This window comes from Ochotona princeps, chromosome 13, assembly GCF_030435755.1.
Source record: "Ochotona princeps isolate mOchPri1 chromosome 13, mOchPri1.hap1, whole genome shotgun sequence".
Taxonomy (NCBI): Eukaryota; Metazoa; Chordata; class Mammalia; order Lagomorpha; family Ochotonidae; genus Ochotona; species Ochotona princeps.
The window spans coordinates 34,964,448-34,989,800 of NC_080844.1; the positions used below are offsets into that span (position 1 = coordinate 34,964,448).

General features: G+C 41.1%; 1 protein-coding gene across 2 annotated transcripts in view; it reads left to right on the forward strand.

Moving 5' to 3' along the window:
• Positions 1-25,353, forward strand: part of ADK (adenosine kinase) — a 467,734-nt gene that overhangs the window by 40,525 nt on the left and 401,856 nt on the right. For both annotated transcript variants that reach the window (XM_004583503.3, XM_004583504.4), the window contains exons 2-3: positions 57-131; positions 24,684-24,737. In XM_004583503.3, coding sequence (XP_004583560.1) covers positions 57-131; positions 24,684-24,737 — 129 coding nt within the window. The remainder of the gene's footprint in view (positions 1-56; positions 132-24,683; positions 24,738-25,353) is intronic.

Genomic DNA, 25,353 nt, shown 5'->3' on the forward strand with positions numbered 1-25,353 from the left:
GCTTGCTTTCAGAGTTTTTTCTAACTTGAGTTTGTGTTTTGTTTTATGTTTTTTAGTGAGAATATTCTCTTTGGAATGGGCAATCCTCTTCTTGACATCTCCGCTGTAGTGGACAAAGATTTTCTTGATAAGTGAGTATTAAACACTTCCTATATACAGGATGGAATATACCTGTCAAAGGAAGTTGAATACGTTGGGACTGAATTTACTGTTAACACCTCAGTTGCAAAAAAACATAAGGAATTTAAATCTGTTATAAGCAAATGTCATTATTGAACAATACACCATAATTTTATCAGGAAAGCATTTTTTAAAAAAGATTTACTCATTTATTTAAAAGAGTTACAAAGGGAAGGGAAATACAGAGAAAGGTCTTCCATCTCTGAGTCACTCACTGGATGGAGGCAACAACCAGAACTGGGCTGCACTGGGCTGAAGCCAGGAGCCAGGAGCCAGGAGCTTTTTCCCAGGTCTTCTACAAGGCACAAGGGGCCCGAACATGTGGGCCATCTTCCATGCCTTTCCCAGGCATTAACAGAGAGCTGGATGAGAAACCAAGAAACTGGAAATCAAACTTGTGCCCATATGGCATGCCACATTAGAGGCAGTGGCTTTATTCTCAGTGCTACAATGCCGGCCCCAGGGAAAGCTTTCTTTTATTTGTGCCTATTATTCTCACTTATTTTTCTTGATATACTTTAGAAGGAGGAAGGGTATTTGGCTTAACAGTTAAACTCCCTTTTATTAAAAAAAAATCAACTATTTATTTTAAAGAGCTACACAGAGAGAGACAGGCAGAGAAATAAGAGATCTTCCATCTGCTGGTGCATTCCCCAAATGGTTGCAATGGCCAGGGTTGTGCCAAATTGAAGGCAGGAGCTTCATCCGGGTTTCCCACATAATTGACGGGGGTCCAGGCACTTGGATCATCTTCTGGTGCTTTTACCAGGAATATTAGCAGGGAGCTAGATTGAAAGTGGATTAGCTGGGATGTAAACCAGCACCCACGTAGTATATTGTCATCACAGATGGTGATTTTATTTACTATCCCATAGCAGTGGCTATGGTAGATAGTAAATTTTTAACTGTTATGTGTGTACTCTGTAATGATACCATAACATAAATTGAAGAAGAAAGCAAAGTGATTACAGAGGATAGGAAGAATTTGTAGGATATAATTTAAAGGCCGGAAATCTTCATTATTTCCCTCTATTATTTTTTTTAAGATTTATTTTATATTTATTGGAAAGTCAGATATACAGAAAGGAGGAGAGACAGAGAGGAGAGACAGATCTTCCATCTGTTGATTCACTCCCCAAGCAGCTACAATGGCTGGAGCTGAGTTGATCCAAAGCCAGGAACCCGGAGCCTCTTCCAGGTCTCCCACATGGGTGCAGGGTCCCAAGGCTTTGGGCCGTCCTCAACTACTTTGCCAGACCACAAGCAGGGAGCTGGATGGGAAACGGGATTGCAGGGACGTAAACTGGTGCCCACATGCAATTCCATCCTGTGCAAGGTGATCACTTTAGCTACTAGGCTACACTGGGCTTTCCCTCTAGTATTTAAAAAAAAAATTTTGTGTTTTATTTTTTAGGATTTATGTTTTTATTTTGAAAGGGCTAAAGGTTTTTCCTCGGTTAGTATATTCCCTAGATAGCTGTAGCAGCTAGCATTGAGCCAGTGTAACGCAAGAGCCAGGAGCTTCCACAGAGTGTCCATGTAGATGGCAGGGGCCCAAACACTTGGGCTGCCTTCTGTTGCTTTTCCCAAGGTGTTTTCGGAGGGCCAAATAAGATGTGGAGCCATCAAGACTTGAATCAGTACTCAAACAGGGTGCTGATGTTGCAGGTGGCAGTTTTACGTGCTGTAGCATGCTGCTGGCCTTTCATTATGAACTTTTTGTTAGCCAAGCTGAGAAATCAGCTTATGCTTATTTGCTTAGCTATTTGATACCATTTGGTACATGGAAAAATTAAAGCAGTAAAGAAGCATGAATGATAAGAAGGCATGATCTCTTTCTGTTTATATACCCTAAATTCTAGGCCCAGGAAGATCAGTTTTTAAAAAATCAATGTAATACTTATGTAAGCATAAAATTAATCTTTTAAAGACAGTTTTAAGTACCCAATTCTCTAACCACCAGTGCATTCGCAGTTTTGGATGTCTGTCACCGGTATCTGCTTGAAAACTTGTGTGTTATTCTTCTGAGAAACCCCTTACCTATTAAGCATTCACTATCTCCAGCTCTGATGTAGTACCACTTAACAAATATTCGTGTGTAACCTTTTGTGTGGAGGTCTGTTTCCGTTTCTCTTGGACAAACACAGAAAATGGATTTACTAGGTTGTATGGTAGTTCTGTGTTTTAACATTTTCAGGAACCACCAGAACTGTTAGGCACAGAAATTTCTTCATCATTTTATACTTTTTGTAGCAACTCACACCCTTGGCCAAACTTGTGATTTTCCATTTAAAAAATTACAGTCATTTTAGTGAGTTTGCAGTGTGGTACCGTTGTGTTTTTGTTTTCAAAAAAGTTTATTTTTTTGGGCCTGGCAGCGTGGCCTAGCGGCTAAGGTCCTCGCCTTGAACGCCCCGGGATCTCATATGGGCGCCGGTTCTAATCCCGGCAGCTCCACTTCCCATCCAGCTCCCTGCTTGTGGCCTGGGAAAGCAGTTGAGGACGGCCCAAGGCTTTGGGACCCTGCACCCGCGTGGGAGACCTGGAAGAGGTTCCAGGTTCCCAGCTTTGGATTGGCGCGCACCGGCCCGTTGTGGCTCACTTGGGGAGTGACTCATCGGAGGGAAGATCTTCCTCTCTGTCTCTCCTCCTCTGTGTATTTCTGACTGTAATAAAATGAATAAATCTTTAAAAAAAAAGTTTATTTTTGAGACAGAGGATTTGTGAGAAAATGACAGACACAGATCTTCCATTTGCTGGTTCATTTCTTTAGATGTTCTCATGTTTAAGGCAGGACCAGATGGAAAGTGAGAGTTGAGTAACTCAGTCCAGGTCTCCCACATGTATGGTAGGGATAACAACCTGTCATCTAGGGTACGCAGTAGCAGGGAGCTGGAGCCTCGAATCTTGATGACACTCCAGTATGTAATGTAGATATCCCAAGCCATGCTTTTTAACGTATTGCTCCCAGTGGTTGCATCCGTAGTGGTTGTTGTTTGTATTTTTCTAATGACTAATGATGTCAATATCTTTTCACATGCCTGTTAGCCATTTATTTGTGTTTGGAGAAATGTCTTTCGTAGTTCTTTGTCCATTCCTTAACAGAGTTGTTATTTCTTTGTCAGCTTTTAAAAATTCATTTTATGTTCTGTATGCTAGATCCACTGGTTTCAGTGTAAAGACAGTTTGTGTTGACATGGTATACAAAGTCTAGAGATGGAACCACATATGTGGACCCCGGGATATCTCAGGGCTTGGGACATGGGAGCACTGCTGATTGGATGAAGACACAGGAAACCAAGGAGTATGAATCCAAAGTGCAAAAGGTTATTGTGATGTATTTCTATACTATGCTTTTTACACAAAGCCAGGATATTTGAACAATGCTAAGTAAGACATTATCACAAAACAGATCTGCAGTACACATTAACTTTCACCAGGTAGTTTTACAGAACTAATTTCAGGGAACACTTTCTTCTTGTTGCACAGTATTATTCCTGGATAGCTCAATGGGTGGAGGCCGCATTCCAGCAACTGGGGAAGAATGCAGCTAAGGATCAAAACAGTTACAAGCATAGCCCCTGGGTGCCTCTCCTGTGCCTGTTTTCAGGTACTCATTCCTGAGGTTTCCAAAGATCCAGGGTCTCCACTAGGGTTGCTCTTACTTGTGTTGATCCTGATCCCAGCATCATCCCATTCTGATTACACATATATACCTTCATTACTGGTTTTCATCAAGGGCAAAAGCAGTCAGGTGGAGAATGGGACATTTTTGCAAGAAACGAGGCTGAAACAATTGGATATCCATGTACAGGTAATGAATTTGAATCCATATTTTGCTAAAATTACATGTGAGAACTAAATATAGCCTAAAACAATACAATTTTTAGATGCTAACACTAAAGAAAATCTTTGTGACCTCGATTTAAATCAAGATTTCTTAATATGTTAAAATCACAAGCAGGTTCTACAAAAGAAAAAATGGATGAGTTGGACATCCGCAAAATGAAAACCTTCTTTTGAAAAGATAATACTAATACAAAAATTTTGAAATTCAAGTACAGGAGAGGTTTTGAAAAAAAAAAAAACTCATGGAAAGCACATTATAGAAAAAGTATAAACTTCAGAAGTTTTGCACTTTATATTCCACTTAAGTTAATTTTTAAAATTTTATTTTCTACAAACTTTATGAAGTATATGCATAAGAATTGAAAAAGACTGTTCTCACAGCTGAGTAGTACCCTATAGCCATTTTAAGGTGTATAGAAGCCGGTTATATATAAACTAAAGTTGAAATGTCAGTGAAGTAGTCACAGGATGTGGTTAAGAACTTGCATTTTTTAACATTGGTTGCTCAATACCATGTCAAATAATTCCATAACGTTGTAAATTTTTGTTGATGTTACATTGTGCCTTTTCATTGGATGGGCTGGTATTCTGCCAGCTCTGCCTTCAGACCAGAGATGGTCTCCCCAAGAAACCATTGAATTTATCTGGACAATAAGATGCTGGACTCTGTGCTTGGTATATGCTTGCAGTGAAAGAATCTTGGCTGAATTTGAACTGTAATACTGCAACAAGGTGGAGGAATCCACCATGGGGGGAGGGTAAAGGGAGGGGTTGGGGAAATCCCAGAGCCTATGAAACTGTGCCACATAATGCAATGTAATTAATAATAATAAAAAAAAAGCTAAAAAAAAAAGAAGAAAAGACTTGTTCTCAAACTGTAGCTTCTTTCCTTTTTTTCTTTTTAATTAATGCATTTGAAAAGCAGAGCACCAAAGGGAATGAGGGAAGAAGGGCGATGCAAAGAAGCTAAAGAAGGAGAGGGAGAAAGATCTTTCATCTTCTGGTTCACTTCCCAAATGGCTGCAACAGGCACACGTCGGGGGCCCGCAACACCATCTGGATTTCCTGTATGACTGGCACAGGACCAAAATGTTGAGCCATCTTTTATTATTTTCCCAGGGACATTAGTAGGAAGCTACATTGCAAGTAGATTGGCTGAGACTCAAACGGGTGCTCAAATGGGGTATTGGGATGCTCGTGTCATGAGCTGAAGATTAACCCACTGTGGTACAAATGCCCTACACTTGCATTTCAAAATTTTTGTGCTTAGTTTTTAATTCTGTATTTCTATGAGTTTTCTGAAATACTCTACTATCAGATAAAAATTTGTAACTAGGAACAACTGTTTTTGATGCTTGTAAACATAAAAGAAACAACTTGGGTTCTTTGCCATTGTGTAGTAGACTAAAATCTGTATTTGCAGTCCTGGCATCCCATATGTGTTCCAGATCGTGTCCTGGCTGTCCCACTTCTGATCCAGCTCCTTACTTATAGCTATAGCCTGGGAAAGCTGTGGAGGAAGTTCCAAGTCTTTGGGCCCTGGCACACATGTGGGGGACCTGGAGGAAACGCCTGGCTACGATTTTCTGGAGCTCTGGCTTTTGAGGCCATTTGGGGAGTGTATTAGTGAGTAGAAGATTTTTCTCTCTCTTATCTTTCCTCCTCTCTGTGTAACTGCCTTTCAAGCAAAAATGAAATAAATAGATTAAAACAAAACTTCATTGAAAAAATGAGCAAAAGATTTTAACATCTGCCAGTAATGTTGATGACACATAAATGCATTAAAAGTCCTTTTAATGTGTTAACTCATTAGGTAAATGTAAACTAAAGGCACAGTGAAATACAGCAACATATCTGATACCATGATCATAATAAATTGACCATACCAAATATTGACTGGATGTAGAGAATCTGGAACTTTTTGTTCCTGGAAATGTATAAGGTGCAACCAATTGGACAGTTTCTTGGGAATTTAAACATACATCTCTGTGATTTAGCCTTTTCGTTCTTGGATATTTAACTATGTGTCTAAACAAAAACTTATTATTATTATTCATGTTCGGATTTTTTTTTTAATTGGAAAGACTGGCCATAATGGCCAGAGCTGAGCTGAAGTCAAGAGCCAAAAGCTGCTTCTGGGTCTCCCATGGGAGTATAAGGTCCCAAGGCTTTGGGCCACCCTCCACTACTTTCTCAGGCCACCAGCAGGAAGCTGGATGGGAAGTGGAGCAGCTGGGACATGAACCAGCTCGTATACAGAATCCTGAGGCTTACAAGTTGAAGATTTAGCCATTGAGCCAATGCACTGGGCCCTGTTGGGAAAGTTTCATCTTTAACTTTTACTTTGAAGTTAGTAAGTATGACCGTAAAAACAATTGTTTAGATGCTAGTCATAGAACATAGTTTTATGTTATATTCCAGTCCTTTTCTTAGACAGTAATTTGAAAGTGTTCCTTAAGATTTTGATAGAATACATTGAGCTTACACTTTTGACCCCATTTAGGATTTTACATTTGAACTTGGTAAATATTATCCGGGAATGGTTGTTAGATAGTTGTAGCTAGCTGTTAGAGTGTTGAGAGATGGTTAATAATGATGTCCATTCTGAAATCTGTGATGGGCCATCCTTTTTAAAAATAATAAGAAGAAAAAGATAAAGCAACACATTAAAAACAAGCTCTGTCATTTACGTATGCGTATTCACTTGTTAGGGCTCACAGTGGCACTTGAAGCTCGCAGCTACTAACTCAATCCACATCTCCTACTTGGTTGAAATAAGCTCAGTCCCTTGACCATTATTACCTTTTGCCATGATCTGCATTGAATGAAAGGTAGAGTTGATCCAAAGCCAGGAGTTTGCTCTAGGTCTCCAATGTGAGTGCCGGGACCCAAGTGGGGGAAGGTCTCAAATCCAGATATTATCCCACTGTAATGTGGAATGGGTGTGTTCTTTTTTCTCAAGATGCATTTGCTTTGCTGAAGGCAGAGATATCAACAGAGATCATTCATTTGCTGGTTTACTTCTCAAATGGCTGCAAGAGCTGCAGCTGGAATTTCCTCAAAGGCAGGAATTCTTCTGTAGATGGAGGCTTAATGTACTACACCATGGAGCTGGCCCCGAGGAAAGATATTTTAAAAATAGAATTTTAGGAGCTGGTGCAGTGGCATAACTAGAAAAGCTGCCTCCTATGGCATTAGCATTCCATATGGGTGCCAGTTTAAACCCGAGGTACTCCCGATCCAGATCCCTGCTAATGCCCAAGTACCTGTGTCCTTGTACACAGTGGGAAAGCTGGAAGGAGATTCTGGCTCCTGGCTTCAGACCTGCCCAGCTATGGCCATTGAAGCCATTTGGGGAGTGAACAAGCATGTGGAAGATTTCGTATTGTCTCTGCATCTTTACCTTTCAAATAAATAAACAAGTAATTAAGCAAGTGACTGTTTCTTGTGGGTGTTCTTCTTTGTGTCCCGGCTGATCCACCTCTGATCCACCTTTCTGCAGTAAAGAATGGCCCAACTCCTTGGGCCCTTGCACCCACACAGGAACACCTGAAGGAGTTCCTGGATCCCAGCTATGGACTGGCCCAGCTGTCTTCAGTGTGGTCATTTGGGAAGTAAACCAGTCAAATAAACTTTTAAAATAAATTGAAAGAAATAATAAATGAGTGAATGAATAAATCTATCTTTAAAAAATGAAAATTTTAAGTTTCCAAAGTTGATAAGGAAAATGATACTTTATTTTTCCCTTATATATATATATATATTTATGTACTAAGCATTGGTTTTACAAAGCAATTTTCTTCAAAAAAAAAAAGAAGAGATGCTATATGCTACTGCCCTTTGCAAATTGGAATGGTGATAAAGGGTTGAATCTAAAGAGCCATGAGAAATCTGCAGAAAACCTCTTTAAGAGTAAAGAGTGTGTAAAAATTGTAAGCTTTTACAATTTTCTGCTATTTACTGAAGATATATGAGAGTATTTGTAAACTACTTTGAGAGACTGGCTCAGTAGCCTATTGGCTAAAGTCCTTTCCTTGAATGTGCACCAGGATCCTATATGGATCTTGCTGCTCCACTTCCCACCCAGCTCCCTGCTTGTGGCCTGGGAAAACAGTAGAGGACAACCCAAAGCCTTGGGACCCTGCACCTGTGAGGGAGACCTGGAAAGAAGCTCCTGGCTCCTGGCTCCTGGCTCCTGGCTCCTGGCTTCTGGCTCCTGGCTTGGATCAGCTCAGCTTTGGCCATTAGGGCCACTTGGGGAGTGAATCATTGGATTTAAGATCTTCCTTTCTGTCTCTCCTCCTCTCTGTATATCTGACTTTCCAATAAAAGTAAATGAACCTTTGGGCCCGGCGGCGTGGCCTAGAGGCTAAAATCCTCGCCTTGAATGCCCCGGGATCCTATATGGGCACCAGTTCTAATCCCGGTGGCTCCACTTCCCATCCAGCTTACTTCTTGTGGCCTGAGAAGCAGTCGAGGATGGCCCAATGCACTGGGACCCTGCACTCCTGTGGGAGACCTGGAAGAGGTTCCAGTTTTCCCGGCATCGGATCGGCACAGCACCGGCCCGTTGCAGCTCACTTGGGGAATGAATCATCGGACGGAAGAGCTTCCTCTCTGTCTCTCCTCCTCCTCTGTGTATATCTGACTTTGTAATAAAAATAAATAAATCTTTTAAAAAAAAAACGAACCTTTAAACAAATCAAAAAAGTACTTTGAAAAAAGAATGAAAAGGTACGTGTATTTGGTGCAAAAAATTAAAATGGAAGCATATGAGAAGACTAGAAAATTCAGGAAATATTTATATTATGGAAAAGCAATGGAATTAAATTTGTTTTTTTCTGCACAAAAATGATCTTATAAAATCCCCCTTTCCATGAAATTTTGACGTATGCTTATATTAGGTATGTTTTTGTGTGACGTGTCATTTCTCATGCCAAGTTTATGAAGTAAGAATCCTTATAGAGCATAACTTATTTTTTTAACTTTTTGTTATATTTTTATTTTGAATTTTTGAGTTTTGTGGTACAATTTCAAATAGACTGGGATTCCCCCTCAAACTTTCACTTCCCAACAGATTTTCCCCATATTGTTGCAATAGTATAGTCCTTCATAAGGAGTCATAATTCCATCAGTCTGTTATTTAAGTGTGCCCCGACATTTCTGGTACACACAATGGCAAACAGTCCAGCATCCCATTGACTACACATTTCCAACAGTTTCATTGGGAGTCCGTCTTTTGTTTGGAAGTAGGAATGCAGCGTAAGTTATTTTTTAAGAGGTTTGCTCATGGCTATAAACTACAGCAGTAATAGTATAGTTCTGAAATGATAGTTTGTTTCCATTGTAAAACCTATAATCTTTATTTTCTGCTATTGAAGTTTGAAAGTAGAATATACTTCCTACACCCAGATTTATTTGACATAAATTATGGTGGGCATATAAAGATGATAAACTTAATAAATATAATTTTCCTTGAATTGCTAATATATTATAGGTGAAAAAAAATCTATAGTTGGGTCCAGAAATTGCTACTGTAACTTTTTTTGTGCTAGAGTGATCTGTTCTTTGTGAGAAATAAAATGACTGAATAGTTTTTTTTCTTTTTCTTTCTTTCTTTTTTTTGGAATTTATTTAAGGTTTTAATTTTATTAATTTGAAAGAGTTACAGAGAGAGAGAGTGCGACATCTTGTATCCATTGTTTCACTCCCCAAAGGTTGGTGTAAGGCTAGGGCAGGACAAGCCAGAAGCCAGGAGCTTCTTCTGGGTCTCCCATGTGTGTGTTGGAGTCCAAGGGCTAGGGCCATCCTCTGCTGCTCTCTCAGGCCATCAGCAGGAAGCAGGATCCGAAGTGAAGCAGCCATGATTTGAGCCTGGGCCCTTATGGGATATGGGGACTCCAGGCAGCAGCTAATTTTCAAATTAATGTAGTTCTTGTGTTGGGAAGTTCATAGGCTGTCTACGCGGCGACCTGCTTTTAGAATACGGTATTGTCATGGTTTAGAAACATTAGGTATCTATGTTCTTAGGTTTCCAAAAATTTAATCTCTTATGGAATATCCTTTTGTATTTATTTGAGCTTTGTGAAGCTAGTTTTTCCCTGGAATAAGAAAAATGTATCTTTACCTAAAAGAGAGGTAGACTTTTATTAGTCATTTTCATGAGTTCAGTTTAGCAAAATATAGGAACTGAAAATTAGTTGCAGGAAGTAAGCTATTGAAAAGAAACCTTCCCCAGCATACTGAAGAGACACAGTGGGTGTGAGGAATGCAGGCAGTGTGGAACATATGAATACTTCCAGATGAGCAGTGATGTAATTATGAAGAAAAAAGGAAGAAGAGTGTTTAAATAGGAATGGAGAAGGGAGGGAAACAGTATGTAAGACAAGTTTCCCTTGGTTTCTCCTGAACTAGACAGATAGCATAGAGGAGGCATGAGGGTGTTAATGCAATGGCTAATTGGGAAAGAAAAAGTATAATTAGAAATGAAAATTCTCCATTTTATGAGCGAAAACCACAATAATTAAAGAAATGTGTGTGTTTTCTGATAGGTTTAAATCTTTAACAATAGCACAGAAGCCTTAGGTAAGTCTTAATTATCATAAGCATAGATGAAAGAATATGTTTTTTCCCAAAAGTGGGGCTTAAAGTAGAACAAGTTCTTGTCTTAGTGGTTAAAGCTGCCTGCTGCATGGAAAAACTGCATCTCGGTTATAGTGCCTCTTTATTCCAGCTTCCTCTTGGCAGGTGTTCTGGGAGACAGCTGCTTGATGACTCAAATGCTTGGGTCCCAGTCACCCACATGATTGACCTGGCTGAGAATCTTGGCTCCAGGTTTTCCTGGTCCTGTTGTGGATATTTGGGAAATAAAACAGCTGATGGGAGAGTTGTCTCTATTTCTCTCTTTGCCTTTTCCATAAAATAATGCAAAATTTAAAATGTTTAAGTAATGATGTTGCATATAATATTTTAAAGTTGTGATTGTTAATAATTATAACCAAATTGTGTAAATAAAGATGAATTCTTTAAATTGGTATATTTTAGATTTAGATTGTTAATTGAGGTTGCTTATGTAATGTAAAGGCTGTGTTTTGCTTTATAACGTTACGAAGGGTTCTGACACTTTATAGCTAAAACCCTTTATTGCTTAAATATTCACCTGCAAGCTCCAGGATCCCATATGAGTGCCAGTTCATGTCTTGGCTGCTCCACTTCCCTTCTAGTTCCCTGCTTATGGTTTGGGAAACCAGTAAAGGATGGCACAAAGCCTTGGGACCCTGTATCCACGTGGGAGACCTGGAATAAGTTTCTGGCTCCTGGCTTCAGATCTACTCAGCTCTGGCCGTTGCAGAGAGATTTTTTTCTCTCTGTCTCTCCTCTCTGTAAATCTGATCTGCCTTTTCAATAAAAATAAGTAAATCTTTAAAAAGCAGAACAAAAAACACAATAGAATCGATTTGTGAATTTGTTCACTTTTAAAAAGGCTGTGATAAGTATATGAGACTACCTAATAGTAAAAAGTGAAGGTTAAACAGCTAATTATTGTGGAGAATCAAGATGGCAGAATAATGTAAGGACACTTTCAAACAGACACAGAATCATTAGCCCGGGTGAAGCAGAAAGGGCACATTCCAGGAAACAGGAGAGAACTGGCCAGTGGCAGAGTGGCACCTGGAGACTGATGGACCTGGGAAAGCAGGAGAGACAATTGTGTGGTGTTGCAGAGACCAGACCCTCCAGTGTCAGTCACTGAGCAGTGACCTGAGTTCCACCTGTGGCTGAAGCTCCACCAGCATCCAAGTGGGCAGGGGGATTCACCAGGAGCTCAGCAGGTGAACCCAGGCAAAGAACTACCCATCCTGCTGATTTGCTTGATTTGACCAGGAGCAGAGAGCAGCAGCAGATCTCAAACAGGAGGTGCGGGAACAGGGTGGATTTCACAGCCCAGACCCCAACCACAGCCGTGTGGGGCACCATTTTGTGTAGGGAGGCAAAGGCTTTTGGCACAGGACTGTGCATGTACTAAGCTACAAGCAAACTCATTTCTGTTCTGATGTGGCATCCAGCAGGTTCCACCAAAAGTAAGTCTGGGTAGCTCCCAGACAAAATGGCTATCAGATCCAGAACTCTAGTAGTGGCACATCAGGTGCCGTTTTGTACAGTGTGGTAAAGGGTTTGAGACTGCAGGGACAACAGTGAGCTGTGCATGCACTGTGTTGGAAGCGAACTCACTGAGCTCAGTGAATTGCACTGGTCCACAGGGAAAATAATACTGATCAAAAAAAGTAATGCAGGTCAAAATAGGTCTGGATGGCCCTCAGATCTAATTGCAGGTTCTGGCAAGATCAACACCCCCAATAACCTGGTTATTTTGGTCACCTGGTGTCTTCCTGGGCACTGCTCAAATTGAAAGTGGGAGAAATGTTGTGTAGACAATGGTGCAGCCACAGCACGGGATCACCGGAGGTAGAGTGCTGAGCCAGGAGCTGGGGCATCAGAACCCATGGTGGAAGCCTAACACAAGAGCACAGAACTGAAAATTGCTGGCGGGAGTGGCACAAGTGAGTGCAAAGAACCGGTACGAACTACAATAAGTAAAATTGAGCTATAGACCTGTGGGTGACACAGCTTAGAAACCTGCCCCAAAGAGAAGACTCTGCTAATCAGAAGCTTAATGACCAAGAGCAAAAGAAGAGAATGTCACAATGAATATTACTGAAGACTCCCTTGCACTGGCGCAAAAGCCTTTGTCAACCTCAGTTACCTGAGGAAGACATCGAAAATGAGGGATATAGAATTCAGAAAACTTGTTATAATGCTTATATCAACAACAAGAAGTACATAATACAGGAGTTCAAGGAATTTAAGGAAATAACAACACTGAAAAAAAAAATCAAGCCAAATTATTAGAAATGAAGGACTCAGTAGAGCAAATTAAAAACTCGTTGGAAAGTCTTCATAATGGAATGAATGAGGCAGAAGGAAGAATCTTAGAATTGGAAGAAAGTTCAGGTCACCGGGGGAAACAATGAAAAAGCCAAAAGCAGAGCTGGGTCATCAAAAAAAGTATTCAAGAACTGAAAGTCACTATTAAAAGGCTAAATATAAAAGTTATGGGAGTCCCTGAAGGTGCAGAAAGAGAAGCTGGGATTAAAGGTGTATTCAATGAAATAATAAGGGAAAATTTCCCTAATCTAGAGAAATTCTTGGGACCCAGCATCCACGTGGGAGACCTGGAAGAGGCTCCTGCCTCCAGGTTTCAGATCAGCTCAGCTGTTGCCATTGTGGCCACTTGGGGAGTGAATCAGTGGATGGAAGATCTTCCTCTCTGTCTCTCCTCCTCTCTACATATGTCTGACTTTGCAATAAAAATGAATAAATCTTAAAAAAAAAGAAATAAAAGTCTTCCACAGTAAAGAAAAGTTAAAAGAATATACCTCTTCCAAAGCCTACAAATCATAGAGGCGAAAATACAAGTGAGAAAAATCTGCAGGAAGATGTGTTCTATAGTGCAAGTGCTAGGTGCCGTGTGCAATGCCTGCATCGTATGTCAAAGTGCCTGGCATGGAGTCCTACCTCCACTTCCAGTTCAGGTTATGATATAGCAGTTGGGTGACTGCAGATGATGGCCCACGTAACTTGAGCTTCTGACTTGGCTTTGCCTGTTGTGGGCATTTTGGAACTGAGCCAGGTAATGGGATTGCACACTCATACCTTGTTTCCCTGTTTCTGTCACTTTCAAGTAAACATTTTTTAAAAAGATTTGTTTATTTATTTGAAAGTCAAATATACAGAAGGAGGGGAGACAGACAGGAAGAGCTTCTGTCTGCTGATTCACTGCCCAAGTGGCCACAATAGCCAGAGCTGAGCTGATCCGAAGCCAGGAGGCAGGAGGCTCTTCTGGGTCTCCCATGTGGATGCAAGGTCCTACGACTTTCGGCCATTCTCCACTACTTTCCCAGGCCACAAGTAGGGAGCTGGATGGGAAGTGTGACTGCCGGGATTAGAACCAGCACCCATGTGGGATCCTGGCACATGCAAGGTGAGGACTTTAGCTGTTAGGCTACCATGCCAGGCCCAAGAGGATATACTTTTTATATTTACCAGTAAATCTAACACTGAAATACTTGTGTATCTTTTACTTTGTGTAAGGGTTGGCACTTGAAAACTATCCCCAGGTTTTTTTTTTTAAATAAAAGCCATATAATTTATGTCTCCGTGACAGAAATTCCACAACTTACTGCTTGTTTATGTATGCCTGACTTGAAAAAGCAAAGTAGTGCATAGAAGTGTATTTTTTAAGATTTGGTGACATTTGCAGAAGAAAATGGATTTCAGTTAAGACTCTAAACCTTAATAATAGATTCAGAACTAGATGTCACCAGAAGCCTGTAAAAGTTAATTTGAAGGTGTTAGCAGTAAAGATAGTCTTTTTCCCCTTCAGCCTTATGCATTTGGGGGAAAATTGAGGTGATGAGTATATCACACAACATGGCAATAATAAAAACCTGAGGCTTAAAATATGTCAGTTGTCTCTATTGGCATTTCATCTGAACTGTGAAATTATAGAAACTTTTAATGAATGTAAGCTGCCTGCATCTAGGTAACTGATGGATTTGAAATAAAATGTGTGTACAGCTGGGCAAGGAGACACACAAAATGTTGCTGTTTGATCACTATGTTTTCTGCATAATTTGTGATTTTTATCTGAGTGCATTTCTGAGCATCTAAACATAGAAACACCAAGTATGGCACAATGATGGGAAAATTTAATAAGGAATACTCGATATTGAATCATGGAAGAGTTTCAAGTAGAGCAGTGCTGTGTAGAAATGAGTGTGAACATATCCTCTAAGAAGAGCCATGCCTTAAAAGGAAAAAAAAAATGCAGCTTGGTGCAACGCTTCTGTATAGAGTTAATGATCATGAACATTCGCCAGCTTTTAGGGACTACTTATCCCATATTTACTATAATCATCCCATAATTACCGTTTCATCTGCTGATGCTTTGCTGAGATGCCTGGAATGGCCAGGGTGAGTTTTTAGCTAGCAATGGGAAGAGTCCAGTTACGCGAGGTAATTTTACAGTCTTCCATGGTTTGTATTGGTAAGAAGCTGAATCAGCAGCTGGAGCTTGGAATTGAACCCCTGGTATTTTGGCATGGGATGCAGGTAGCTTAATTATTAGGCTAAATGATTGCTCTGGTAGTTTATATTCCCTGTCTATTTATTGTTTTTTGATATTTGAGCAGGAACAAAACTTGAGTTCTTCAACCCCACTGCTGCATCAGAAAAATAAAAATTGTACCTGCATCATAGTGACATTTAAATGCAGTCTTTTCAAGTTTATATGATATGTAAAGCAAACTGCCGTTACCCTGTTGAGTAATTCTGGTACTTATCTAGGTCCTATTGGAGTACTGGTAGTCTCATGGTTTTATTATTTATTATTTTTTCATGATTTGAGAAACATCAAAATGCCTCAGGAATGGTAAATTTAATTCAAATTGTGTCTACTTAAATAAATTGCATTTGCCTTCCACAAATAAACTTGCTCCAAAGTAGATCAGTAAATATAATATACTTAGGTTTCATACTTGATGAAACAATTCAAACAAAAAACTCAATATGATTAATGAAGAAAAAATTAGGGATTAACACGCTTCTGTTTTTGATGATTACAGTCTGTGTGTATTTGTTTTATTTTTATTTGAAAGACAAATTTTACAGAAAGAGGAGAGACAGAGAAAGAGGTCTTCCATCCACTAGTTTACTCCCCAAAGAGCACAACAGCTGGAGCTGAGCTGATATCAAGCTGGGAGCTGGGAGCTTCTTCCCAGTTCCCAGTGTGGGTCCAGGGGCCCATGGCTCTGGGCCATCCTCTGCTGCTTTCCCAGGCCATAAGCAGAGAGCTGAATTAGATGTGGAGTAGCAGGGCCCAGCATGGTAACCTAGAGGCTAAAGTCCACTGCCCTGAAGGCAAATTACATAATTGGGAGAACCTGTTAACCATAAGAATTCAGACTAGGGAGGCCACTGTTAGAGGTATATCCCTTAGATGACAGGCAGGCAAGCCCTGGTCATTCTGATTGCTGTCTGTTCCCTTACAGCATGTTCTTTCAATCTAACTCTGCCCTGACTGCTGTGGTGGATTTTTTCACCGCCCTCAGTGCTGACCTTCCATCATTTCTGGCCACATCAGGCCGTGGCTTCTGTAGTTTACTATTATTTAGGCTTCATTTGACAGCTTTTGTCTTGTAATTTTCCTGCTCCAGTATATTTTTGGTTATGAGACTTCAGTGTCTTTTTTTTTTAATCTAAAGTTTTATATATTTATTTTGAAAAGCAGAATTACAGAGAGGGAGAGGCAGAGGCAGAGACAGAGATTTGCCATCCTCTTGTTCATTCTTCAAATGGCCACAATGGCTAAGACTGGGCCAGGTGGAAAGCAGGGGCTTCATTTGGGTCTTCCATGTGGATACGTAGTCTAACGTAGTTGAGAAATCTATTGCTTTTCCCAGTCACATTAACAGTTTGTTGGATCAGAAATGGAGCAGCCAGGATTTGAATTGGCCCCCCAGTGGGATGCCTTCACTGCAAGTGGCAGTTTAATTCACTGCACCACATTGCTAGCCCTTTCTGTCTAGTTGAATCATATATATATAAGTATCTATATATGTAAGCTTATATATTTGCCAATTTATTGATGTCTTTAATAAAAAAGACTTATTTATATAAAAGACAGAGTTATAGGGAGAGGGAGGGAGAGAGAATTTTCCATTTAGTTGTTAACTTTCTAAATGGCTGCAATGGCTGAGATTGGGCCAGGCCAAATCCTGGAGTCTGGAGCTTCTTCCTGGTCTCACGCAGGGGTGCAGAGGCCTAAGTATTTAGGTCATCTCCTGCTGCTTTCCCAGGCTAATAGCAGGGAGCTGAGTCAGAATTGGACCAGCTGGGACTTGAACTGATGCCCATGGGGCTGCTGACTCCACAGGCAGCAGCAGTCTTACCCATTAGGCTGCGGCACTGGCCGTTCCCCCATATTCTTGACTCGTTCCCCCAGGAATCACATTTTCTCACAGTGCTTATTCCTTATACTTGTATTCCTTATAATCCTCCTCTCACGCCCTGCCCTTCAATATTATTAAATCTTGACCCTTTAAAAAGGTTTGTTTATTTGAAAGAGGCAGAGAGAGACTTTGTTCAGTGGGGCTGTGATGACCTAGGCTGAGCCAAGCTGAAGCTATGAGCCAGGAATTTCAGCTGGATCTCCTACACTGGTAGCAGGGGCCCAAACACTATTGCCATTTTCTGTGTCTTTTCTCATGCCATCAATAGGGGGTTGGAATGTTAAGTGGCGCAGCCTTGATGCTAAGTGGTACCCATATGGTTAGCACATGTCCTGGGCCAAGGCTTTAAAACCATGCCACAATGCTGGCCCCCTGATGAAACATTTTCAGCAAGTTCTGAAATGTAGTGGTCCATGGTGGCAACAAGTGGGAGGCAGAGAGTGTGGCTAAGGGGACCTGGCAGTATAGCAGTATAGCATGACTGCTTAGAAGGATTTGCCTTTATTTAAACTGTCAACATTATGTTTTTGCAGTTCACTGTGCTATAAATTGCTTTTTGGCCTCATTTTCAGTATATATTATATTAAGACCTTGAGAGAGCTTAAGTTCATTATGTGCAGTTTTAGCAGATTTGACTGCGCAAGTGTATTGTCAAAGTTACTTTTGTGGGTAAGCATTATACATATGTATAAAAATTGTGAAAATTCTTCAGTAAAGGAAAGGTTGTCTTTTGTGCATCTGCATGTGTGAATAATAATGTTTCTCAAGATCTCAGCCCTTTGGGTGACTGCATATATTGTGGTAACTCATTGTGCTGCTTAGTCTGTCTTGTGGAAAGGCCTAAGTTCTGTGTCATTGTATTTCAGATGACTGCAGTTACAAAGTTGGATGCACACAGTTACCATTCATAATTATATGTGTTTAAAAATTTGCTTTTTAAGAATTACTTGATTTATTTTAAAGTCAGAGATAAAGGAAGACTGAGATTTCCTATCTATTGGTTCCATACTCAGATGCCTGCAGTAGCAGATCTGGACTGGGCGAAACTTAATATGTGTTTCTCATGCAGGTGGCAGGGACCCGAGTATTTGGGCCATCAGCTGTTCCTGCCCAGGCTGCACTTTTTTCCTTTTTCCTCTTCTTCTTTTTTTTAAAAAACATTTGTTTACTTACTGCATTTCTAAGTTAGCGGTAGAGAGAGAGAGGGAGAAGTCGATTTTCCATCCTGTGGTTCACTGCCCAGATGGCTGGAACAGACTGAAGTTGGTAGCCAAGAACTTCATCCAGACCTTTCATATGAGTGGCAGAGCAAGCACTTGGACCAACTTTGTTTCTCTTGTCACGCCATTAACGGGGAGCTGGATTGGAAGTGAAGTGACCGGGACAAAAACTCATGCCCATGTGGCATGCAGGCATCAAAGATGTTGGCTTTACTTGCTGTGCAACAGTGCTGGCCCCTGCCTGTGGTTTCTTAACTGCTGCATCAAATATCTATATCCATTTTGCTTTTTGATATATTTATTAATGTGTGTCTGCTCATAACTATTAGTATACTTCAGTGTTTTGTGTTGCAAATAAATATGTATTATTGTTTATTGTGTAAAACGGATTGTGACATATTTCTTTTTGTTTTCAGATGTTTCAGAAGTCTCCTTTAGAAAAATACATACAAATGTCTGAAAGATTTAAAATTTCTTTTTCAAGAGTTATTTTGGGGTTTGGATTTTAGAATTTAGGGATTTTGATCTTTCAAGGTGTCAATATTTGGAGTTATGGCATTTAGGTGTGCTTTTGGGGAGGGATTGTAAACCTATGCTTTAGGTATTTTATAAATAAAGTTGGTACTATTGAACTTATTTTAAAAGATTTATTTATTTTTATTGGAAAGTCAAATATACGAAAAGGAGGAGAGACAGAGAGGAAGATCTTCTGTCCGCTGTTTCACTCCCTAAGTGACTGCAACAGCCAAAGCTGAGCCAATCTGGAGCCAGGAGCCAGGAGCTTCTCTGGGTTTCCCAAGCAGGTGTAGAGTCCCAAGACTTTGGGTCATCCTCGACTTCTGGCTTTCCCAGGCCGCAAGCAGATTGCTGGAAGGGAAGTGGGGATTCTAGGATTAGAACCAGTGCCCATATGGTATCCTAGTGCATACAAGGCAAGGACTTTGGCCATTAAGCTACTGTGCCACCTGCCCCCCCCCCCCAGCCTTTTTTAAAGGATTTATTTACTTGAAAGGCAGAATGCTAGAGAAAGGGAGAGAAAGAGATCATTCATCCACTGCTTCATTCCCTAGATGCGTGCAGTAAGTGGATCTATGCCAGGAAGAAGCCAGGAGCTAGGAATGCAGTGGAGGCCTCCCACGTGTGTGGCAGGAACTCAAGCACCTGGGTAGTCTTTGCTGAACCCCAAGCCCATCAACAGAAAGCTGGACTGGAAGCACAGAGTAGCTAAGACTTGAATCAAGCACTCTAAAATGGGATAAGGACTTAGACACAGTATATGCTGAGTGATCATTTATGCCAGATACAACAAAGGTGTTGAATAAAATAAGGCCTCCAAGCTCGTATTGGACCAGAGGATGCCAGTGATTATTTAGCTAGGTAAGTTGCAGCGGAGTGGTGGGAACAGCAGTGAAATTAAAAATGTATTATGGATTCATAGTAGGTCTGATATAAAATAAGCCGCTTTTGTTACTGAAGAGCTAATCAAGAACATCTTTCAAATATCAAAAATTTTGAATTTCTTCTAGTTCATTAATCAGTGACTGATAGTTTTGAATGATTACAAAGATTTATAAAAATAAAACCATGTAGAGTGATAGGTCAGTTGGCTAATTCTTTGCCTCTGAGTGGCAGTATCCCATATGGGCACTGGTTCCTCTCCCCGCTGCTCCACTTCCCAGCCAGCTCCCCGCATATGGCCTGGGAAAGCAGCAAAGGATGGCCTTGGGACCCTGCACAAGTGTGAGAGACCCAGAGGAAGCTCCTAACTTCTGGTTTCAGATTGGCTTGGCTCCAGCAGTTGTGGTCAGCAGATGGAAGATCTTTGTTTCTCTGTATGTCGTTCTCTCTGTAAATCTGCCTTTCCAATAAAAATAAATCTTTAAAAAAAGGATGTATTACATTTTATAAATTTAGATTTAAAGCTAGTTTAATTCTTTAGCTTTTGTGTAATTGAGTTTTAATCCTCATTTACTTTGCTAATGATAATTTAAAGCACTGCTTTCTTCAAGCTTCTAACTTGTTGCCATTGTTTTCATACTAACCCTGTGGTTTACTCCTAATCTGTTTATTTATAAGCATCTTAAACTTCATTCCAGCTTTGGTCTGAAACATTTTGGTAAATGACACTTTTTTGTTTGTTTTTTTTTAAATTTTATTTTTGAGAATGTTTACCTAGATGAGAAGGGTGCCCCCATGTGGACCACTGATGAGGGTGGGAATGGTTGATGCATAGGAGACAGTAGATGAGACCATTGTTTCCAATTTCTTTTTCTTCTTCTTGTATCTGGAGGAAGGAGGGAGAGAAGGGGAGAAGCCAAATCCAGCTTCCTAACTGCAGTGCTACCCAGGGATGGGGAACGGCCACCCGTTGTCATCCCAGGGTGCCCGATGTGGAGCATGCTTTGAGGGTTTTGCTCAAGTGGTTTCGTTAGTTGTGAAATGCTGTTGATTTCGTTGCTCCAAGGTTGAGAAAATCTTTCCAAGGTTCTTTGACTGACAAGTCTACCCTAGGGTTTCTCTGGGAGAGTTGTCCAATTTGTTCTGCCATCTATCCTCTACTGTGGCATTAGATGTCCTTTGCAGTCTGGGCCTAATGAACTGCTATATCCCCCATGTACATCTGGGCATACTGCCCACTGCACTGTCTTCACCAACTAGGAGACCCAGTTCTGACACAAACATTCCAAGGTCAGACCACAGATCGTGTGATTCTCCCTTTGGTTGGAGTTCTGAGTCCAGTGGTTCAGTTGGAAGGTTCTCATAGAAATCTTGTCTGAGGTAACCCCAGACTCGACTCCCGTGTGTACCAGCCAGTACAGGGTCCGGCTCAATCTGTCACCCATATCAACCTGCACACACACTGGTGGTTGTAGTCTCCCAGTCAGTTCTGTCTCCAGCCCCATGTCTTATACAAACCAGTGGATGTCATGGCCCAACCCCACTCACCACAGACTTGACCCTCATGTGCACCAACTGTATAGCCTGGCCTTGCCTGCTGTGCCTTCAGTTCCAGCTCATGCTGGTGGTGCTTGAGCCTGGCCCAGCCCAGCCCAGCTCAGTCCAGCCCAGCCAGCCACCAGTGCTAGCCCTGGTGTGAGCTGACTGATGTTGCATCTCAAGCTGGCCTGTCCAGCACCTCAGCCTGGTTCTCACATCTGTCAGTTGGTATTTTAAAGTGGCCCAGCCTGGCCCATCCACAGGCCTGAACCATACATATACCGGCCAGTAATGCTACCTGGCCTTGTCTGGGATGCTCCCAGTCTTGATATGCAAACCTGTAGGTGTGGTAACCTAGCCTAACATGGCCCATATTCCATCTTGGCTCCTGCACATGCCAGTGTGCTAAGGTTTGGCCTAGTCCTGCCCCTAGAACCAACCTGTATGCTTGCTGACAAGTGGAGCTGCCTTGTCCATCCTGACCAACACCCAGGCCTGAATCACATACTCACCAGCAGGAGTGATGGCCCACCAGGGGAATTTCCCAAGTTTCCTGATCACGCCCACTACCAGACATAGATCTCATGTGTGCCAGGGGATGCTGGGCCCTTACCTGGCATGGTCTGCCCCCTCTGTCTTGGCCTTTGTGTGAGCTAGCATGTATTGTAGCCTGACACACTCCACAGCTCAGGTCTTCCACGAGGACTGGTGTATTGGTCTGACCCAGAAAGGTCCTCTTGCTTTGCTCCTCCAAATTGCATAGTCTCAGCCTCGTCATTTACCTGCAAGTACAGTGGCCTTTGTTGGTATGGACATTAGCTGGAAGCTGGAATTAGGAGTGAAACCTGTACTTGAACCTAGGCACTTGTAGTAAGTGACATGGGCTACTTCACTGCCAGCTTAACCTCTACACCAAATGACCACACCTCAGTTTTTATTTTGTAGCTGGAAGAAGTAACTTAAGCACATTTACTTAAAAAGTTATACTGTACTATCTGCCTAAATTCGTCTGCCTATTCTACCTAATTGCTTCTGCCTATGCTTGATAACTTTCAATATTCTTTGGAGTGTATGGTACATCTCTATAAATCTTAACTTTTAGAGAGCAATTTTGATTCCAGATAATTAGAGAATATTTTATTTTTCTGCTGTTTTCCAGGCCTTTGGTTGACATTATTTATGTGATTGGTACAGCATCCTGTTTGCAGATAGGCTGTTTCTGACCATCTGTGTCTCCACACAGATTTTTCAAGGGCCTGTTTTCTTTTTTAAAAAGATTTATTTTATTTGTATTTGAAAGAGTTATAGAAAGAAGGAGAGACAGAGAGGTCTTCCTTCTACTGGCTCACTCCCCAAAATGGCTGTAGTGACTGGAGCTGAGCTCATCTGGAGCCCTGCTGAGCTGATCCACAGCCTGGAACCTTGAGCTTCTTCCAGATCACCCAAGGATTTAAACCATTCTCCACTGCTTTCCCAGGGAACAAGCAGGGAGCTGGATCAGAGGTGGAGCAGCCAGGACTTGAACAAATGCGAATATGGATGTCAGCATTGTAGGCAGCCGTTTAGTCTACTTCGCCATGGCGTTGGCCCTGGAGGTCCTAAGTTTTATGGCTGATCTTCATGGAAAGTAGGCTTGAGGATAAAAAAAATGTTTCTTTCAGTTTTTTATAAAAGCGTGTACTTGCCATTCTTGAACTAATGGCTTTATTTGTTTTTACAGAGGTAGAAACATTGTAATAAAAGGGCATGCATAAATATTTATTACATGTTAAATAAGATACGGGCCACCTTTTGCATGTGTTATATGATCTGAATAACAATCCTGTAGCATAGTTTTATTCCGAATAGAGAAATTCAGTGACCTATCTGCTTAGTTTGGAAGATGAATTAATGGCAAAATCAGGTTGAGAAGGCAGGCCTTATAACTTTTGATCTGTTTTAGTGGGAGTTAGAGATCTGATGTAGAGGATCCTTTACTAAGCTCTCACTTGCTTTCCTATCTTTTGTTCGTGTGTGTGTGTGTGTGTGTGTGTGTGTATGAGAGAGAGGAGTGTGAGTTTCCAAGGCTAAATTGACAGAAAAGATTAAGAAATAAATTACCACTCTCCCATGCTACTGTTTCTACCTTTTGGAAACTGGTCCCCAGATTTTATGTAGTGCATTTTTATGCATGATATATATTTTGCATGTAATGTTATATACATGTTGTGAAGCCAGTAATATTTTATGCTTTAAAAATTATAAATTATATCACATGATTATAAATTATAAAATTTAAAGATTTTCATGCATTCTGATCACTCTGTACATCTCTAACAAACATATATAAATGGAATTTTAAAATATGTTCAAGTAGGTTTTAATTAACAGTAAAATCACATAAAATTAAATAATTATTCAACAAAAAGAGACTATTGGAAATGTATCCTTGAAGATTTATTCATTTTTTAAAAAAGATTTATTTTATTCTTATTGGAAAGTCAGAATGGAAGAGAGACAGAGAGGAAGGTCTTCTGTCTGTTGATTTGCTCTGCAACAGCTGGTTCTGTGCCATTCTGAAGCCAGGAGCCAGGAGCTTCCTCCAGGTCTCCCATGTGGGTGCATGGCTCCACTGCTTTGGGCCATCCTCCACTGCTTTCCCAGGCCACAAGCAGGGAGCTGGATGGGAAGCAGGGCTGCCTGGATTAGAAATGGTGCCTATATGGGATCTGTGTGTGCAAGGCGAGGATTTCAGCCTCTAGGCTACAGTGCCAGGTCCTCTTCTTTTTTTTTTTTTTTAATTTTTAAAGATTTATTTATTTGAAAGAGCTGTAGAAAGAGAGGGAGAGACAGAGAAGGATGTTCCCTCCGTTGGTTCACTTCCCAAATGACTGCAATAGCTAGAACTGAGCTGGTCTGAAACCAAGAACCAGGAGTGTCTTTGGGGTCTGTCATAGGAGAGTGGGGCCCAATTACTTCGGCCGTGTTCTCCTGATTCCTAGGCATAATAGTAGAAGCTGTAATGGAAGTTAGAGTAGCTCGGACTCAACCTGGTGCCCATATGGGATCTTGGTGCAAAATGTCACAGTGCTGGTCCCCATGTTATTTCTTGATGCTAAAACCCTGACTTCATCTCAGGCAGCCCCACTGATAATTGTTCCTGTGATCACTCATCCTCTGATGTACAGAAGTGCAGTACAACATAGTGAAGATATCTTGTATTTTCAAAGCATTGCCAACATACTGGATACTGCCAGTGGAAATGATTAATACAACAGCAGAGAGCCATATGTCTTGACATTTTTGGTGTTTTATTAGCCAAATCGGAAATCCGTACCAGTGTGGTAGTGCTTATTTAGTGAGGATCAGCTGAGTGTTGTGGATAATCAGATGTCCTTGAAGCAAATATACTTCATCTGACCAGTGTGTTTTTGTTTCTGTGTGATAGGTATTCTCTGAAGCCGAATGACCAAATTCTGGCTGAAGACAAGCACAAGGAACTGTAAGTCACTAACCTCAGGCGGTCGTGCTCGTGAAATTTGATGTCTGTAAAGAATCTGATTTTTTTAAAAAGATTTATTTATTTTTATTGCAAAGTTAGATATACAGAGAGGAGGAGAGACAGAAAGGAAGATCTTCCGTCCAATGATTCACTCCCCAAGCGGCCGCAACGGCCGGTGCTGCGCCGATCCGAAGCCGGGAACCTGCAGGGTCCCAAAGCATTGGGCTGTCCTCAACTGCTTTCCCAGACCATAAGCAGGGAGCTGGATGGGAAGTGGAGCTGCCGGGATTAGAACCGGCGCCCGTGTGGGATCCTGACGCGTTCAAGGCGAGGACTTTAGCCACTAGGCCACGCCGCCGGGCCCAAGAATCTGATTTTTAAAAGCACATAAACTGTGAAGGCATGATTGACATGTTGGCCTTCAGCCTGATAAGATCGGGATGGTTTGTGCTGCACAAGGTTAATATAGGAAATAATTGCTTCTTATATGTATTAAAATATGTAATGGTTTTTTTTATCATCTTGTTGAAGACATTTGCAGTAGTAAGTCATTTTGTTTTCCTTGTCCAGATAAAAAGACCATTTTGTTTTTGTTGGGTTTTAGAAACATCTAAAT